At 49.2% G+C, this 19023-nt stretch overlaps 1 protein-coding gene across 1 annotated transcript in view; it reads right to left on the bottom strand.

Annotated features, from left to right (window-relative positions):
* Positions 1–2761: 2761 nt before the first annotated feature.
* The window catches only part of RASGRP2 (RAS guanyl releasing protein 2), a 40316-nt gene continuing 24054 nt past the window's right edge, over positions 2762–19023 (bottom strand). The window contains exons 11-17 of the mRNA XM_081842456.1: positions 16480–16602; positions 15411–15526; positions 11148–11289; positions 10295–10331; positions 9407–9568; positions 4170–4270; positions 2762–3055 (exon numbers count right to left, since the gene is read on the bottom strand). Of these exons, the coding sequence (XP_081698582.1) occupies positions 4212–4270; positions 9407–9568; positions 10295–10331; positions 11148–11289; positions 15411–15526; positions 16480–16602 (639 nt within the window). The 3' untranslated portion in view covers positions 2762–3055; positions 4170–4211. The remainder of the gene's footprint in view (positions 3056–4169; positions 4271–9406; positions 9569–10294; positions 10332–11147; positions 11290–15410; positions 15527–16479; positions 16603–19023) is intronic.

Raw genomic sequence — 19023 nt, 5'->3', positions numbered from 1 at the left:
TTCAGTTGCTCTCTGCTTTCATAGAGAGAGGATGTCTTTTTCTTTGCTGTCTGCGTAGAAGATACTAAAACTCTTTAGCCATGTAGCTCAAACTATCTCATCCTTCCGCATGCTGCTGGAAACTCTGCTTAATGGGAATGTGCCTGAGGCCTCATCAAAGGCTCGGGTCGTTAATTATTTGTCGGGAGGGTGATTCCGGAGGAAGGTGAGCTTTATCAGCTTGGCTGAGCGGAGATCCCGACATTTTTGACCATTGGCCTCATCCAGCAGGGTTCTCCATATAGACTTCTACTGTGATAGCCAAGCCTCCATGGCCAGGGGCAGTCTACCTGTGCATTCCAGATGTTGAGGAGCACAGCTCTCGTGTCCTAGGCCTCCCATCTCACTGGCTGGCCCCTGTGAGAGATTTAAGTGGGCTAGCAATCTCTCCACGTGGATGTCTATTGTGATAGCAGAGCCTCCTCTGGGCTCGCCCTCAAATGTCCTGCAATGCCCCAGGGCATTGTGGGGAATGGCAGCTCATTGCCAGCTGCCCAGCACAAAGGCCCAAAGTGACCAAGACAAGCCGAGGGCATTTGGGGGGCACGGCTAGGACATGGCAGCTCCCCGAGGGTGCCCAGTTGCCATACCAAAGTCTATGATTCCTGCATTGCAGGGGGTGGGAATAATGGCCTTTGGCGTCCCTCTTTCGGTTTGACAGTTCTATGCCTACCAGCAATATCCTGACCCCTTGCTAGTCTGAGGTGGCCACAGAAGCAAAGGGGAGGGGTCCAAGCCCTAACAGGGGACCCCCCCCCCAACAATGCACAAATTGTCTCCAAGTCCCTCTCTGCTCCCTTTGCTTGGGAAACAGCGACTTGCCTTGGGCTTGGGAGGGGGGCAAATGTTAAGGCACTCCAGCTGTTTTGGCTCAGAGCCGAGATGCTGGGGGGGGGGCACAAAGTTGCTGTCAGCAGAGGAGGTTCTTTCCTGAAAAGGTCACGTCTCCCCCTCCCCTTTAATCCGCTTAGCCAGAGGGGAGCCGAGAGCCAGGCCATGTTTACTGGCCTGCTTAAGGCTGCCTGGAGCTTATCGCTCCTGCCATCCATGCACCAATCAATACTTTTCATAATTCATTTCCCACCCCCACCCCACCCCGCTCTCCTGCTTAACTCTGAAAGGGGAGCAGAGCTCCTTCCCCTCCCCAAAGAATCTGTCTCTCTTCCACACAATCAGAAGCCTTGGAGGGATGCTGCCAGCCAGTGTGGGCAATACTGAGCTGAATGGACTCATGGTCGGACTTAGTTTAAGGCAGGAGCCTCTGTTCCTAAGAGTGTTCCCTGCCAGACAAGAACAAAGGAGATCTGTGCTGCTCCACCTCTGCTTCCCCACACTGGGCAGCCACAAGCCACAAAACCATAGAATTGTGCAGGTAGAAGGGACCCAAATCCAGGAATCACTGACAAAAGGGAGCCCCTTCCACTCCTGCTGTTTCCCCCAGCAACTGGTGTTCAGAGGTAGAGTGCCTCTGCAGGGGGAAGTTCCATCTCCTCTATCCCAGCTCCTTGTCTTCTTAGACTTTCTCCTCTTGTAATTTGCCTTTGGGAAAGAAGAGCCCAGGTTTTTTTTCCAAAAGCAGGCTTGACCATTGGAACATGTGAAGTGATGACAGTGCCCTTAAGCATGGGCAGAGTGCCTTTTGCTTGCCACAGAAGGGAAATGCAAGCCGCCTCCCCCACTCAGTATTTATACACTGGTGTAGAATATTTATTTTCAGCAGCCCCAAAGAAGTGAAAAGGGGGGCCCTTGAGAAAGAAGACTCGTGTGTGTGTGTGTGTGTGTGTGTGTGTGTGTGTGTGTGTTAGGGGCCCCTTAACCCTGCATGTGAGCTTGTGGGGCAGAGTGAAATGTTGCTATATGGGGCAAGAGGCAGATTTGTGCAGCATGTTAACACCTTGCCAGAAATTCCAGGCCCCTGCGAAGGCAGTGTTGACATGAGCCATATGGAATGATAAACAGAAGCTGTCACCCCAGAGGAGACGCAGGAGGGAGGGGGGCAGATAGGAATCAATACTGGGTTTTTTATTTTATTTTCTCTCTCTTTTCTTCCCCTGTCTGATTTGACAAGAAATGAAGGGGCAGATCATATCGACATTCATCCAATCAACTGTGTCCCCCTCCCTCCCCTCCCCAGGACTGTTCTACATAGAAGATGCCAGGCCCCCCACCCTACCGTCACCGTCGCCCGCCTCCCCAAAAGACAGCTGCATGGCAATTCCTGCCCAGCATTGCTGTGGGTTGGATTTGGGAGGCGGCAGTTTGCAACTGATTCTAAATAGGAGCACTGGGAGGCAGGAAAGAAAAAGGAAGTGGGGCTTAGTGGGACCTGGAGGGGAAACCAGCCAAACACACAGAAGAGAGAGTGGGAGTGGGGAGTCTCAAAGAAAGAGAAAAAGAGAGAGACCCTCCTCAGGTCAACCTCGCAGAAGTAGGGCTGGGTGATATATCAATATATCATCCAAAATTGGTTTGAAATCCATATTGTAGTAACAGTTTCATACTTTTTGACCTTGCAATACATTGTGAATCATGGCGCGTGTGTGTGTGTGTGTGTGTTGTGCAAAAATCACAATGTGGGAAAAACCGTGAAGCCAGCCAATACATAGCTCCATCCTTATTTCAGACATTGTGATATGTCGGTATATAGCGATGTTTAACTGGTGATATATCGCAATGTTGGAAACCAGGTATCGGCCAGCCCTACCCACGGAAAAGATGGACAGGCAGGAAGTGTCAAATTTATTATAATAATTATTACATCTTTGAGTCCAGTTCTTGATACAAATATACACACGTTTTGGGAAGGCCTGCGATCGGAGGAAGAGGCCCTAGCATCCCCCAGAAGGCGTGTCCAAGGAGAAGGAGGGGCTCCGGACGAAACCTCAGTGGACCGCCTCTCTTCATATCTCAAGCCCACCCCATGAAAACACACAGAATCCCACATGAGCTGGGGGGAGGTCACTGGAAGGCCATAGCTGAGGGCTTGGTGGGGGGGTTGTCCATGGAGGAGAAGGTTCTGCAAAGACAAAGACATGGGTTGGAGGCAAATTGGCAGACCAATCCATCCATCCATTTCACCCGTGTTCATTCATGAGATGGTGCCAACCGCTTTCAGCTTTCATTTGTGCACAAATTTGCATTTTGTCTTGGTGCAGGCACTTCGAAAGACATTGCTTTTTGGTGCATTTTGTTTTACGGTGGTACCTTGGTTCTCAAGCGCCTTGGTACTCAAACAACTTGGAACCCAAATACTGCAAACCCAGAAGTTAAGTGCTCCAGTTTGCGAACTTTTTATGGAAGCTGAACATGCTCAGTTTTGAGTGCCACACTTCTGTTTTGAGTGTTACACTGAGGTCTGTCTGTTTTTGCTATTTATTTTGTGCTTTTGTTTTTGCGGGAGTTTTTTTCTTTTGTTTTTGTGACTGAACCCAGTTCAGCTACTGACTGATTGATTGTGTGGCTGCAGTACATTGTTTATTTTATGGATCAGTGGTCTCGTTAGATAGTAAAATTCATGTTAAATTGCTGATTTAGGGGTTGTTTTTAAAAGTCTGGAACGGATTAATCCATTTTGCATTACTTTCTATGGGAAAACATGCCTTGGTTTTGGAAAGTTTTGGTTTTAGAACGGACTTCTGGAACAGATTAAGTTCGAGAAGCAAGGTACCACTGTACTTATTTAAAGAGGTGTGTGTGTGTGTGTGTGTGTGTGTGTGTGTGTGTGTGTTTGCAAACATCAAGCATGCCATTGCCCCGCCTTGCTTCTAAGTTGCCCCACTCCGAGGAGGGGAGAGACTGCCTTTGATATTGGAGCGATGCCCAACTCCTTCCAGGACCTTTCGGCCCCCGGTTCTCATCAGCACCAACTAGGATGGCCAATGCTGAAGGACCGTGCAAGGCATATTGCCCAGAAATAGCTGGAAAGGGGGGGGGTGCACAGTCCACATTCCTGGGCTCCACTTCCAAAGGTGGGTCGTGCAGAGGATGCTCTCCATGCAATAGCCACAGCTCAGAGTGAGGAAGAGCCAGGACAAAGCACTGTGGGGGCTTTTCCTCCTTAGCAGCCCCTCCCCTGCCCCTTTCACCCCCAGGACCAGAATGGGAAGCCAGGAACCCTCAACCATCCTCACCTGACACGCCAGCCCCACAGGCTGCCCCCTCTGGCATCGGCCTCATAGGTGGACGTCAAAGACCCCGTCCTCCACCGCTTGCGTGTCCTCTTCCTGGATTTCTGAAAGGAGACCCGAAGGAGGATGGGGGTTGAATTGAAAGGCACTTTTCGCTGGGTTCCCTGAATTACACCCCCCAGCAATGAATGAAATTCATTATTTCGGTCACATACCAGTTCCAGACCACATACAATATCAAGGAAGTCATAAAACACAACAGGGATACATTTGAATTTGCCTTCGATTTAATATCACGAGATAGGCTTTGGGAAAAACTAAGCGCCTCAAACATAGACAGACATCTACTGTGTCTCATCCATGGTTTATATGAAAACACTCGGGTCCGGGTTAGGTGTGACCGACAGGGCCATTTATCCAAGGAACTCTAAACCTACCATGGTGTTAAACAAGGCTGCGTCCTTGTGCCTACTTTATTCAACTTCTGTATTAACTCCTTAGTAGGAAACATAGAGAAAGAAAATACCCAACCCCCTAAATTGGCTGGTACACCCCTCCCAGTATAGGCCTAAGAAAACTTCTAAGATCTCTTACTGTTTACTGTCATGCCGAACAATTAACAATTAACTATAGCAAATCCAAAGTTATGGTGTTCTCTAAAAAAAGAATGAGACACAAATGGAGAATTGACAATCGAATACCTATTGAACAGGTATCATCTTTTAAATACCTGGGTATAACCTTCCAGGAAAAGGTCTCGTGGCATTATCAGGTTAAAAATACTATTGAAAATGCCCAAAGATCTACCAAAGTTAATATAAGGTTTTTCTATGGAAAAGGGGCCAATATATTCCAGCAGCCTCCCAGGTCTTTGCTGCAAAAATATTAACCCCCCCAGCAATGTATACCCCATATATAGACCCACTTGACCACTTTAGTTTGCAGAACTGGCTCTATGACAGGTGCCACGTAATACCCGTTCCACATTTCCAAGGCTTTTAATGTGACAGCAGCACCCACACACTGGAACTCCCTGCTGTCATGGTTTGGCTGGATGCCGAGGAGCGCTGGGAGGCGCCAGCTGGGGAACCCCCAAGGGAAGAAGGCTCAGAACCCAGGGAATGGTGGTGGGATCATGATGAGTGGTCAGAGGGGGAAGGCTGGGGGGTGGAGGGGTCAGAAGCTGAAGAAGCAACAGGGTTTGGTGAGCAGGAAGAGAAGACCAGAAGCAGACGTAGGAGAGGATGGCCGGGAGACGAGGCCGGCTGCTGAAGAATCTAGGGAGTCTCCCCCTCCTGCTGTGACAGCTCCCCTCTCCACAGAACCTGCAGAGGTATGAAGAGGGCAGAGCAATGAGAGACAAGACAAAGGAGTCTGAGGCTGCTGGCGGAGGAACTGGGGGAGGAGTCTTAGAGAAGCGGCAGGAAGGCAGGGACCTTCAGTCCTCACAATGGCCTCATTGGGGCAAGAGCTACTGGGAAGAGTCGCTGTGATCACTAGGCCTGCACCACTTCGGTTTCTTTGACTAAAGAGTTAACTTCACTGGCATCTTGTGAGCTATTGCTGATTTTCCCCTGTCTCCAGCCTTGACACCTATTGATATCCCCATAATCTTTTGGGCGCCAGCTAGAAACACTTTTCTTTAGACAAGCCCATCCAGATATTCAGAAAACCGATGCAAGTTTTAATCTGTTTTTAGTGTACTGTTGCTTTAACTTTCCAAAAGTCTCAACTTTTTAATTTTTCCTTTAGATAACTTAAGCAATTTTATTTTATGTAAACTGATTCAATGACTTAAATATATATATATATATATAAAGGGGTATATATTCATCGGCCATGAATTCAGCAGCTGCAGGAAGAAAAAGCCACCTTCCTCCTTTCCCTTCTCCCCCTGGATCAACGCAGAGCAGCCACTGCCAAAGTAATCTCAAACTCCTGGGTTGCGAAGCAGGCAGAGGACGCCAGGGGGAGATGCTCCTCCACAATCCAGCCACTGCAAGGTGCTACAGGGAGAAGTAGCTGTTGTTTTGCAGAGTGGAAGGTGGTGAGGGCGAAAGGAACAACGACATGCGGAGAGGGGCTTCACACTCAGATATTGCATAGGGGCTTTTTAACCCAACTCATGAGATTGACATATTTCCTTTGTTTTATTTCTCACAATTCACATGCTGCTCGATGGTAATAAAACCCCGGAAGTGGTTTACAAAAATGTTTGCACTGTGGTTCCTCCCTGCCACTGTCACTCCATCTGAGAAGTGCCGCATTTTGCCACATCACACTGCTTCTATTTTCTACAGAAGTAGAAAATAGCCCAGAGAACTGAAATCTCCCCCGCACTGCACCGCACCCCAACCCACAGGGACATAGGAAGCAGCTGTTTTGTATTGTAGTCAGGTCCATCTATCTCAGTACTGTCTACACTGACAGGCAGCTCCAGGGTCTCAGGTGAGAGTCTTTTCCCAGCCCTGACTGGAGATGCTGCCACTGGGATGTTCCGTGCACAAAGTGAGTGCTTTGCTTCTGAGCCACGAAGTCCCCCGAACCCAGCCCTGACCTACAAAAGAAAGTCCTCCTTCATTCAGCATGTAGCTAAACTATGGAACTCACTGCCACAGGAGGCAGTGATTACCACCAACATAAGACACCTTTAAAAGAGGATTGGGCAAACTGATAGGAGGACAAGGCTATCAATGACTACCGGCCATGATGGCTATGCCCTGTCTCCATGGGCGGAGGAAGTAATGCTTCTGAATACCAGTTGGAATAACAGAATCATAGAGTTGGGAGGGATCCCAAGGGTCATCCAGTCCAACCTTCTGCAATAGAGGTGTGATGGCCTGGGACTCGGGCTCGGACTCAGAACCAGAGGAGACTCAGTCTGCACCAGATCTTTTGCCTCAGGCATCATCTGAACCAAGTCTGGGGCCTAATCCTGAAGAGTCCCAGTCTGCACAGGTTCCCCTGCAACAAACACCAGCTGGGCTAAGTCAGGGGCCTGAGTCTGCCCTGGCTCCAGATGCGGGGATTACCTCCTTGCCCTCTGCTGGGCCATCACTTACAGCTGCTCCACTACCAGTTGGGTCAGGAGAGGCTGAGGCGGCCCCTGGGTCTAGTAACCCACCAATGTCTCCTGAGCTGCAGAGACTAAGGTCTGAGAGAAGGAGAGACCTGAGTACTCGCAGGAGAAGTGCTCACCTTTGGGCGAAACAGGGAGGTGAGTTGCTGGGGGATCAGGACTGGCCGCTACCCCAACAAAGATAAAAGGCTGTCGGACCCCGTCCCAGGTTGCAGGAGCAGCATTGCTGTAGGCTAGATCCTGCCTGAGATCTTGCACCTGTCCTTGCCTGGTTTCCTACCTCATGTCCTACCTTGGCCCTGTCGGACTGACTCCCAGCAGAACCTGCGGATTCTGTACTGGTCCTGGACCACATTTCCCCTGGGCCCAGCACAAGAGGAATAAGTTGCTGGAAACCACAGGAGGGAGTAGGGCTCTTGTGCTGGGGTCCTGCTTATTGGTTTCCCATTGGGGCACCTGGGTGCTGGACTCAATGGGCCATTGGCTTGGTCCAGAAGGCTGCCCCTGTGGTCTCACAATGATGGCCTCTTCCCAAAGTGAAAAAACACAGAGTGAGCAAGGGGTGGATGTGACCCAGGCAGGAAGCCTGTCTGAGAGTTATTGTCAGCCAGAAGTGAACATGGCAGGAAGCCAGGCTGGGCTGAACCGTTATCAGAGAGGGAAGTGGGTTTCCGGTCCAGGGCGAGGCTCAGTGGGTGGGGGAGGAGGGAGGGGCAAGTGGGCTTGCGAGAAAAAGAACGAGGGATGCAAAGATAAAGAGAAAAATAAGAGGAGCTGGGGACAACAAGAGATGCATGTTTCTGGGGGAGGAAGGAGGAAGGGCAAGCGGGTACCATCTAATGTGCTGACAATTGGAAACAAGCAGATTCAAGCTACAAACCCCTAAATAATAATTATTATTATTATTATTATTATTTACGCCCATCTGGCTGGGTTTCCCCAGCCACTCTGGGCAGCTCCCAACAGAATATTAAGAACACGATAAAACATCAAACATTAAAAACTTCCCTAAACAAGACTGCTTTTGGATGTCTTCTAAAAGTCAGACAGTTGTTTATTTCCTTGTCATCAGATAGGAGGGCGTTCCACAGGGCGGGTGCCACTACCAAGAAGGCCCTCTGCCTGGTTCCCTGTAACCTCACTTCTCGCAGTGAGGGAACCACCAGGAGGCCCTCGGAGGTGGACCTCAGTGTCCAGGCTGAACAATGGGAATGGAGACACTCCTTCAGGTATACTGTCTAGTGAATGACTGCTCTGCATTTTAAGCTGCTGCCAGCCAATGCGGAAACTATACTGAGCTACATGGACCTGGTGTCTGATTTGGTCTTCCACAGTATCCCAAGCCCTTCTAGCTCAAAACAGTTGGCAGCCCACACTGGCTGGCAGCATCTCTCCTCATCCATCTCAGACGAGCGTCTTTCCCAGCCTGGCTTGGAGGTGACAGAGACTGAACCCGGCTGGGACCTTCTGAAAGCAAAGCAGTCCCTCTGCTGCCAAGCTAGAGCCTCTCTCTGTCTCTCCCCTGTGTCAGCCATGGCAGCCAAAGGAGCCTCCATGTTTCAAGAGAGTCTACCTCTGTGTGCCGGATGTTGGAGACAGGCCTTGGTTTTCTAAACGCATGAGCTTTCTCTGGGCAAGACGGATTCTGCCCGATCCAATTTGCGCCATGGCACAGCAAGAGGGTCTCCAAAAAGGAGGGTGGAAGGGCAATGTTCATTCGTAGCTACCACCACTCCAACTGTGGAGGGGGTGGGGGAGAGAAAGACTGTGCGTAGGGGTCTCTCCCCTTAGGGACGCAGGTGACGCTGTGGGTTAAACCACAGAGCTTAGGACTTGCCGATTGGAAGGTCGGCGGTTCGAATCCCCACGACGGGGTGAGCTTACATTGCTCAGTCCCTTTTCATGCCAACCTACCAGTTCAAAAGCATGTCAGAGTACAAGTAGATAAATAGGTACCACTCCGGCGGGAAGGTAAACGGCGTTTCCATGCGCTGCTCTGGTTCGCCAGAAGCGGCTTAGTCATGCTGGCCACATGACCCGGAAGGTGTACGCCGGCTCCCTTGGCCAATAAAGCGAGATGAACACCGCAACCCCAGAGTCGGTCACGACTGGACCTAATGGCCAGGGGTCCCTTTACCTTTACCTAGGGGGCTCTCCATACCTGTATGCCGCAGAGATGCTGCCCGCCCGGGCCGGGGCAAAGAGAAGCTGAAGGAGCGGGCAGGTAGAGAGGCAGGGCCGTCTAGGCTGACGCTTTTGGTGCGTTTGCGGCACTCGATAGAGAGCAGGTCCCGACACTGCTTGTGGCAGCTCACCCCACAGGCTGGAGGGCACACAACAGAAGCCAGAGTGAGGCCACAGACCCCTCTTGCAGGGCAAGGATGGCAGCTGCCTCTCCTCCACAGACATCAATGGTCAGTGCTTGCAGCCCTGTACAGATTACGGACATGCAAGGACTGGATTTCTGCAAAACAAGCTCTCCAGGTGGAGGCGAAGGGGAGTGGCCCATTCCCTTGGAGAAGGGGGCAGGGCCAAGGCAAAAAAGTGGGTGGGGCACCCCTTCTCTCCACCCCTTCTTCCATCCAGCAACACACACCTCTGGCTCTTCCTCTCATGCAAACGCTACTTTACCTTCATTCATTCCTCTCTGCCTTTCACTCATTCATGCCCCATCCATCCAATTCCTCTGTCCCGCCTGGAGATGGTGACACACCTGGGGAGGCAAAGGGCTGCTTGTGGGCCTCCCCCAAAAAAGGACACTGGTTGCTAACCTGTCCTGCAAAGGTTCAGGTGACTAGAAAATATATTCTCAGGCAGGAAAGTTCTGGTTCCAATCCAGTGGAGAGCACTCTGTACGTGCTCAGAGCAAGACCATTTTTTTCTTACCTGCCATCAAAATCAAGCTCTAGTGCTAAGCCTTGATTGAAATTTGGCCCTGCTTCACAAAGGTCTAGGGAAACTCCCCACCCCAAGGATAGCCATGAAGTCTGTTATCCCCCCCCCCCCAACACTTTTCACCCATCTCTGAATCTCTCTTACTGCAACTTACCCCGACATTTTAGTCCTTGCTTGTAGAGTCCAAGGATCTGGAGAGGGAGGAGGGAGAAAATAATGTCCCATTCAGGTCACTTAAGGTTCAGGTGGCCCAAAAGAAACCACACACACTGTCCTCCAATTCATTCCTCCTCTCGCCTTTCAATTCCTTAGAAAATAGATTAAACTGAGTGGCTGGCCCTAAAGAAAGGAAATTAGACCCAAAGTGGTTCCTAGGGACTTTGCTTACGGTGCAAATGGTATTGGTAAAGGAATGCCGCAAGTTTCAGACTACACAGGTCACTTGGGCAGCAGTTGAACAGGTCTGTGCAATTCAAAAGCTTGCTAACATACACGACTGGGGGGAAAGAGAGAGAAGAAAACCCTGAAAGGTAGATGAAGGGCAGCAGAGCTTTTTGAACCCCAAGACGCTTCTTCTTCAGCCCTCAAACTAAAATATGAGGCCCGTTTTACAAATCTGCATCAAGATGATGATAAAATCCTATCTCAGAACCTCAGATGCCTCAGAACAAGGCAATCACAGTAATAAAATGGCCACAACCTTTACAACGGCGAAGACTTAAAAACTGCCATGGCATGATAAGCGAATCCTGTTTTACTTTGAGAGAGCCAGTGGTGTAGCGGTTAGAGTGTCTGCCTAAGACTGAGAGAGACGAGGGTTCAAATCCTCACTTGGCCATGAGATTCACTGGGTGGGGAGGGGGGGTTAAATGAGGGAGGGGAGAAGCACGGGCACCACCTTGAGCTCCATCGAGGATTATTCAGCTGCGATTCCTGCACTGCAGGGGGGCTGAACTAGGCAACCTTTGGGGATCTCTTTCTCCTGCAGAATCCTATGGTTAGCTCACCAGGCCTTTGCAGTGGCGGCATGCCACGGGGCGCAGGAACGTGGTCTCGTGGAAGCTGTGGATGAAGCCCATCTTGCCGTTGAGATCTGTGCTGGACTTCATGAAGTAGGAGATCATCTCTTCCCGACTGATGCAGCCGTCCCTGTGGGAAGAGAAGAAAGCGCATTTGATTGGGGCCAAGGCTCGTCTGCAGGACCCAAGCCCTAGACCGAGAGGCGTCTCTGTGCTGGGGGGGGGTGATGTTGCAGGAATTTATGTATAGGTTGGGGGGGGGTTGCCCCTCCAGCAGATATGCACATGCAGCCCACTACCAAAACTAGCACAATCACTTTTGTGATTTGTCCCCACAGTTTCTTCCTATTCAAAGGGCCTTTGCTGCACAATACCAAATGTAACAATTCACTGATAAATGTATCTATGTACTGGCTCACTGGGAAAACTTCAGAAATTCATATAGACATGTGAGCTCAGCTACTCAGCAGCCCCTCTGCCTGAGTGATAATTCCTGGCCTCCTGATACCTGATGAAGACAAAAGGGTGTGGTTAACTTGGCTCGGAAACAGAGAAATGTAAATATCTCTTTTGTTACACTTGATGGGTGTTTGGTGGAGGGCAATGAGAACCATGGGGCAGGGTCCAAGATGCTCAGATTACTGCCACCAGACCTCCCCTTTCATGATGTAACCATGATGTATTAGTGATGTAGGCTGGGGGGTGTAACATGGGGATTAGCAGCTAATAAAAGTTTGGGGGCTCTTTTGTTTGGGGCTTCCATCTTGTTTCTTCTTGTGGCAGGTGGGAGTCCTGTCGCGACAGTCTTCAATAAAGACCAAGCCTACTGGCTGCTGTTTTGCTCTGGTATTCCTGGCTGGTGTCCTTGTTTTTTGTCCAAGGGAGCCCTCAGACTTCTCCGTTAACAGTGAGATGCTAGAAGCCGGCCAGCCCACTTCCATCACACCTAATCCAGCAGACTCTTCTTACACGATTTATTTCATTTCATAAAATCTATAAACACCTCAATTGGTTTTAAACACCTCAAAATCAAGGGGTGCTCCTGGATTCCAAATTGTCACAAGAATCTCAAATGACTCCTGTAGCCAAGATGGCTGCTCCTGGACGGGGACATCCTGGCTTCACTTGCCAGAGAGAAGGTGTGGGGCAGGACAAAAGTTGGGAGGGCCCTAGGCACTTTGTAGTCTAGACCCCCACCCACCCCCACATACAAATTAATGTTGAGGGGATGCAGCCTTCAACAGAATAGAGATCTCCACACCCTTAGATTAGGGCTCATCAACATTTCTGTTTGACCCATCGTTCCCCACCCCACCCCCGGGAAAACCTGTGCTTTAGTGCTAAATTGGAACAAAGGAGTTTTTCACGGATTGCTGTTTGTTCCGATTTAGCACTAAAGAACAAGTTTTTCATGGGGAAAAGTGAGCCAAAGGCAAAAATGCTCGGACCCTTGCTTGAAAACTACTTTAGAAAGCAGGGTTAGAACTAGGAGGGAGGACCAAAGTTCAATTCCCCATTCCAGCCAGCGATTCACCTAGCAGCCCATTTCAGCCTCGCCTATCTCGTAGGATTGTTGTGAGGACAAAAGGGAAGGGTGGGAGAGACCCACGCACTTTGTTTCGAAAGGGAGGCCACTAAGGCAGCAAGCAGACAAATAAATGACGAAAGCGTTGCCCCGATTTAGCTCAGCTCTGTCACCGTCAGACCATCCTTAAACTACAGTGATACCTCGGGTTAAGAACTTAATTCTTTCTGGAGGTCCGTTCTTAACCTGGAACTGTTCTTAACCTGAGGTACCACTTTAGCTAATGGGGCCTTGCACTGCCACCACACGATTTCTGTTCTCACCCTGAAGCAAAGTTCTTAATCTGAGGTACTATTTCTGGGTTAGCGGAGTCTGTAACCTGAAGCGTCTGTAACCAAAAGTAACACTGTATTGCTTGTCTTAGCACAGGGAGTGGGGAGGGGAGTTATTTTCCCTCCCCAACCCTGAGAGCAGCCACAGATCAGACCCACACCCCAGAAAGGGGGTGCCCCTCTCTGTTTGGAAAATAAGCCCCACCTGCACAAGGGGGTAGGGTGGGTTCTCAGGTGGGGAAGTAGGGGAGGGTCATGTCTTTAGGTGTCCCTGAGGACAAATATGGGGCAGCCTTTGAACACAATGTTTTGTGAAGAAGCAGCCACTATTCCTGCCACGCCTCGCCCCTCCCAGTTCCCACACACCGAGAGGCAGGGTGGAGGCAGCCCCGGAAACCACAGAGATTCAGAGAGTGAGTGAGGAAAGGTCCCCCACGTCATCCGCTCCTCTGCACACACACACACAGAGAGAGAGAGAGAGAGAGAGAGAGAGAGAGAGAGTGTTTTGGGGTGGAGGAGGCTGTAGTGAAGCAGAGCAGGCAAGAGAGGCAGGTCACCAAATAAGGAGCGTTGTTGGTGTTTGGGGTCTGTAAGGAGGACTCTGGGGCTGTCGTAGTTTTGAGTCGTTCAGTCCCAGAGGAAGCTCGCAGGGTGGGCTGAAAGCCAGGGTGCCTTGGTCCTCTCCCAAGGAAGAGAAGCAAACTCCAACTCTGCCAGAAGGAACATGCAATTCACCCCCCATCTCTCTCTTTACTCCCTGCCCCACAACTCACACACACACAAACACACACACAAAATTCAAGTGGTATCAAGATTCGTTTTGCAAAGTTGACTCTGATCACAAAGCAGAAAAGTGTGTGTGTGTGTGTGTGTGTGTGTGTGTGTGTGGAGAGAGAAAGAGAGAGAGGTGTAAGAACACACTTCAGGAAAAAACAGCTCAAGCTTTCAAACAGCCCTCCTGCTTCTTCAAAACAATTTTGCAAGGATGAACTTCTGTGTTCATCCACGGCAGCAAAAACAAGAAAGAGGTTTGTGCAAAAGGCAAACAGGTTTATTTTGACAACCAGAGCTGAAGCGGGTTCCCAGTTCCTTATTTGCACAAAAGTTCAAGGCGCAACTTGGGTCAGAAAACTTTTTTTTTTTTTTAAGAGAGCTAAAAGTTTATCTGCCCCTGAAACCTCAAAACCGGCTTACTTCTATCCCTCTCTCTCTCTCCGTGACCAGGGGGGGACAATCTCCTGCAAGATCTACAGTCATTTTCTCCAATCAAAACTGTCACGTTTGCACAACTTGGAGAAAGGCGTGACCCAAATGGCAAAACCAAACCAGGAGTTCAAGATGTGCACCCCATAAGCAGCTTGGAGCCACCCCAATGATACACTGCACAGGGTTGGACTAAATGATCCTTGGTGTCCCTTTCAGCTGTATGATTCTATGATACACCCACACCCCAAAGCAGGTCTGGGTCAGGTGCCTTTTTACATAGGACACAAACCACAATAATTACGGCTACAAGCATATCTGATGGAGCAGACTGTGGTCCAACCGTCTGCCGCAGGCAACCTGTTAATCTTTAAAGGTGACACACAAGCCTCTTAACTTGGCTGTGTTCATCTCTTGCTCTCCTCAAAACTTCGAAGTGGCTCCTTCTCAAACTCCACAGGCAGGAAAGTGGCAGGACAAGGAAATAAAACCACGACTTGAAATCACGGGAGAAACGGAAATGTGGGTGGACCATTGGAGGCCTGCTTCCATTTTTGAAAACTATTGTTTCTCAAACTGAACTCAGGAACTCAAATGCCCAAGTTCTGAGTTTCAATGGTAATGCTATGGTTAAGCTTTTGTATTTTTGATGCAAGCCACTTTGGGTGCTTCTAAACGGAAACAAAAAGATGGGGTGAATAATAATTAAGATTAACGTAATTTATTAATTAGTAATGCAGGTGGCGCTGTGGGTTAAACTACAGAGCCTAGGGCTTGCCAATCAGAAGGTTGGCGGTTTGAATCCCCGCGACGGGGTGAGCTCCCGTTGCTCGGTCCCTGCTCCTGCCAACCTAGCAGTTTGAAAGCACGTCAAAGTGCAAGTAGATAAATAGGTCCCGCTCCAGCGGGAAGGTAAACGGCGTTTCCGTGCGCTGCTCTGGTTCACCAGAAGTGGCTTAGTCATGCTGGCCACATGACCTGGAAGCTGTACGCCGGCTCCCTCGGCCAATAAAGCGAGATGAGCGCCGCAACCCCAGAGTCGGCCACGACTGGACCTGATGGTCAGGGGTCCCTTTACCTTTACCTAACCTAGTAATTAATATATAAGAAACGAACAAACAGGGCAGGTAAGGATGACATTTGGGGCAGGATGGAAGTTGTTCGAGCCTCAGGCCCTGAGGGGCAACTCACTGATTTTCATCCAGGTCTCCAAATTTGCACAGGTACGGGAAGTTATTCCGGATGATCTTGAACTCTTCCTGGGAAATGTGCCCGTCTCCATCCACATCAAAGTTCCTGAAGACGGACTGAAAGGAAGATGGGGGTAAGTTGGAAGCAAGACATCACTGAAGTGTACCCAATATAATCACCCACACTGCCCCCTGTAAATCCCTGGCTATGTTTCTGCCCCTCACCCCTCACCCCTGGATGACAAGGGAGTCTAAGGAGTGCTAAAGGAGGAGAAGGAGTTTGCAGAGAAGCCACATGTATTATTTGCATCTGTCTTCACAATGGAAGATAAGAGGGCAAATCCCTGTGCCCAAAATTGAATTGAATTTTATTATTTCGGTCACAGACCAGTTCTAGCCCACATACAATATCAAGGAAGTCATCCCTGTGTATCATAGGGATACATTTGAATTTGCAATTAGGTATAACAGGGACAATACAGATACAGCAACAGTTAAAAAATATATAAATTAAAACTTAGTCACTAACATATAACCTAAAATTATCATTTAAAACCTTAATCATTATGATAGCACAGCTTGTTCCCTAAGTTTTATGTCCAAAATGATTTTCACAGGAAGGGAATGTGAAGAACCGAGGCAAATAACAATGGCATGAGACAAAGTTTGAGGCCTTGGGGACAAGATAAATATAAATCACTGGTTCTGGGTAGCATCCCCACACGAGTCCTCAAAGAACTCAAATGTGAAATTGCTCAACTTTTAACAAAAAAAGTCACTTGTCCCTACGATGAGCCTCCAGACCTGAGGAGCCTCTAATGTATTATCTGGGACTCAGCAAACAAAACATTTTAAGTGTGCTATAAAGTGCATTATACAAATGTGACACTAGATGGCGATGGTGAGCTATGGCAAAATATCTTTTTTTCAAAACGTTTTTTTTAAAAAAGCATTTTCACAATGCTTTTTTTAATATGTGTCTATATTCCTCCTGGATGTAACCACCACCAGGATCTTCCTCTGTGCACCCTTCCCTCCCTCTGCTACTCCCCACCCACCCCAAGTCCTACCTCAACCATCTTCTCAATGTGCTTCCGCACAATTGCCTGGTCCGGTTTGGGTTTGGGCACTGATGCCCACTCCTCAATGACCACGGGCTGGGGTGGGGGGGTGGAGGACGTGGGGCTGGAAGGCTGTGGGAGAAGGAGAAAGTGAAACTATTCATCCATTCAAAATATTTCTCTGCTTCCTTTTATTCCCCCAAGATAGCTTACATACTTTAAAAAAAACAACACCACCACCCTACAATATCCCATTCTCCAGAAATTTAGCCATTTTAAAAATAGCAGGTTCACAATCCAGAAACACACTTGTACAGAAGGAGTTTAAAAACAGGAGAGAAATGCCATTTGGAAAAAACAGCAGCAAGGAGATAAACCACGAAAACTCAGGAATGCAGCTCAGCACAAAAAGCAGGACAAAATAAAAAGAGCCCCGTGGTTGGATCAGGTCAGTGTCCGTCTAAGCCCAACATCCTGTTCTCATAGTGGCCAACCAGATGCCTCTTCTGGGAAACCCACAAGCAGGATCTGAGCACAAGGGCCCTCTACTCTACTGGGGTTCCCAGCAGCTGGCATTCAGAAGCACTGCTGCCTCCCAGTGTGGCAGCAAAAGAATAGCCATCAAGGCTAGTAGCTGCAGATAGCCTCCTCGTCATCCACAAATCTGCCCAATCCTCTTTTTAAACCATCCAAGTTGGTGGTCATCACAGCTTCCTGTGGCAGTGAGTTCCGCAGTTTAACTGTCTCTCTTCCAAACCTTCTAATATTCAGCTTCATTGGAAGCCCACAAGTTCTAGTATTACGCGACAGGGAGAAGTAACTTCTCTCTATCCACTTTCTCCCTGCCGTGCATGATTTTATAAACTTCTATCATGCACACCTCTTACCTGCCTTTTCACTAAACTAAAATCTGCAGGGGCCACATGTGCTGCATTAAGAGGCAGCTGGCGCTGGGGTGGAGTGCAGAAGGGACACGAGTCCCCCATGTTTGCCTTCATTATAGTTCGTCCAAGGAGTTCAGAGAGAGAGACATGCTTTTATCCTCATTACACACCTGGATGAAGGTGAGATGGAGAGATGGAGGATGCTCATCCAACCACCCTCAGCCCACTTCAAGGAGTAGCCCTTGAACCCGGGTTCCCCACACCCTTCAGCAACCGCACCACCCTGGCTCCCCTGATGGCCACCCAGCTCCTTGGGTCCTAGTGCTCTGGCCAAGAGACGCCCCCCTTGGGCAGCCCCCTGACCACCCCTTCTAGGCAGCACCCCTGGGGCTGCACCACCACCAGCTGGTGGGAGGGAGGGAGGGAGGGACAGAGCAATCTGTTTCTGGCCTGTGACAATTTCTCACATGCTCATTCATAACTCCCCTTGTTTTCCGCTTCTGCAGCATTCCACGATTTTTAGGGCACAAACTTTTGTACTAGCGTAATTTTTTCACAAAATACACAATTTTTTTTGCATTTCTCCCCCAAAATATTAACCATCTCCTGTAAGACCACAATTTGGATGAACTATAATATGCAGTTGATTAAGATTTTTAAAGGATCCACGGAGAGGAGGAGGGAAGTCCTAAGATTTGGAAAAATCTTGCTTCATTTCAAAATTTAACTTTGTTAATCGTGTGATTTATTCTGTAAAACAATAAAAAATATTTCCAAAAAAAGAAAAGAAAAATATTTCTCCTGCATTTTACCCTAAAATGCAGCACTTTGCGTCTTCTGAGCAAGAGCTATATTGCTCAATTTGGAGAAGTGCGGAAAAGCAAAGGGATAAACGGGTTCAAATCTGCATGTCAATCCACAGGAAGTGCAAAGCCAGGTTTGCTTTGCTTAAAAGTGCAGATGGGACAATTTTTTTCAAGAGCTGCCTGTGGGAGTGGGGGGAGGTGGGGGCAGAAGGAGAAGCAGCAGCAGAACTCGATCGCAAACATACAGTTGTATCCGGTGGCTTCTGTTCCCTGACCACAGGAAACGGGTCCCCAAGGGAGGAAGCCTGGGATAGGCTGGGAAGGATGGTTAAATTCAGGCCCCAACACCATCGCGGCATTAATGCACACACATATACACGTACACAAACACACACACAATATACCCCAGGAGGCAGTGGTGGCCACCATAGAACTGCAGAGTTGGAAGAGACCACAAGAACCCATGTAGTCCAACCCCCTGCAAGGCAGGAATATTTTACCCAACGTGGGGCTCAAACTCACAGCCCTGAGCTTAAGAGTCTCGTGCTCTATCTACTGAGCTATCCCAGTTGCACTTGGATGGCTTTAAAAACAGGATTAGATAAATTCATGGAAAGAGGTCTTGGCAGCTACTAGCCATGATGGCTCTGCTTTGCCTTCACAGTTGGAGGCAGTGATGCCTCTAAATACCAGTTGCTGGAAAGGGCAGGAGGGGAGAGGGTTCTTGTGCCCAAGTCCTGCTTTGCCAGTTTCCCATTAAGGCATCTGGCTGGCTACTGGGAGAACAGGCTGCTGGACTACGTGGGCCACTGGCCTCATCCAGCAGCACTCTTCTGATGTCCTGATGTTCTTACACTGCTCAG

The sequence above is a fragment of the Podarcis erhardii genome, assembly GCF_964252035.2.
Source record: "Podarcis erhardii genome assembly, chromosome: 15".
NCBI lineage: Eukaryota > Metazoa > Chordata > Lepidosauria > Squamata > Lacertidae > Podarcis > Podarcis erhardii.
This window is presented reverse-complemented; position numbering and strand designations above follow the sequence as displayed.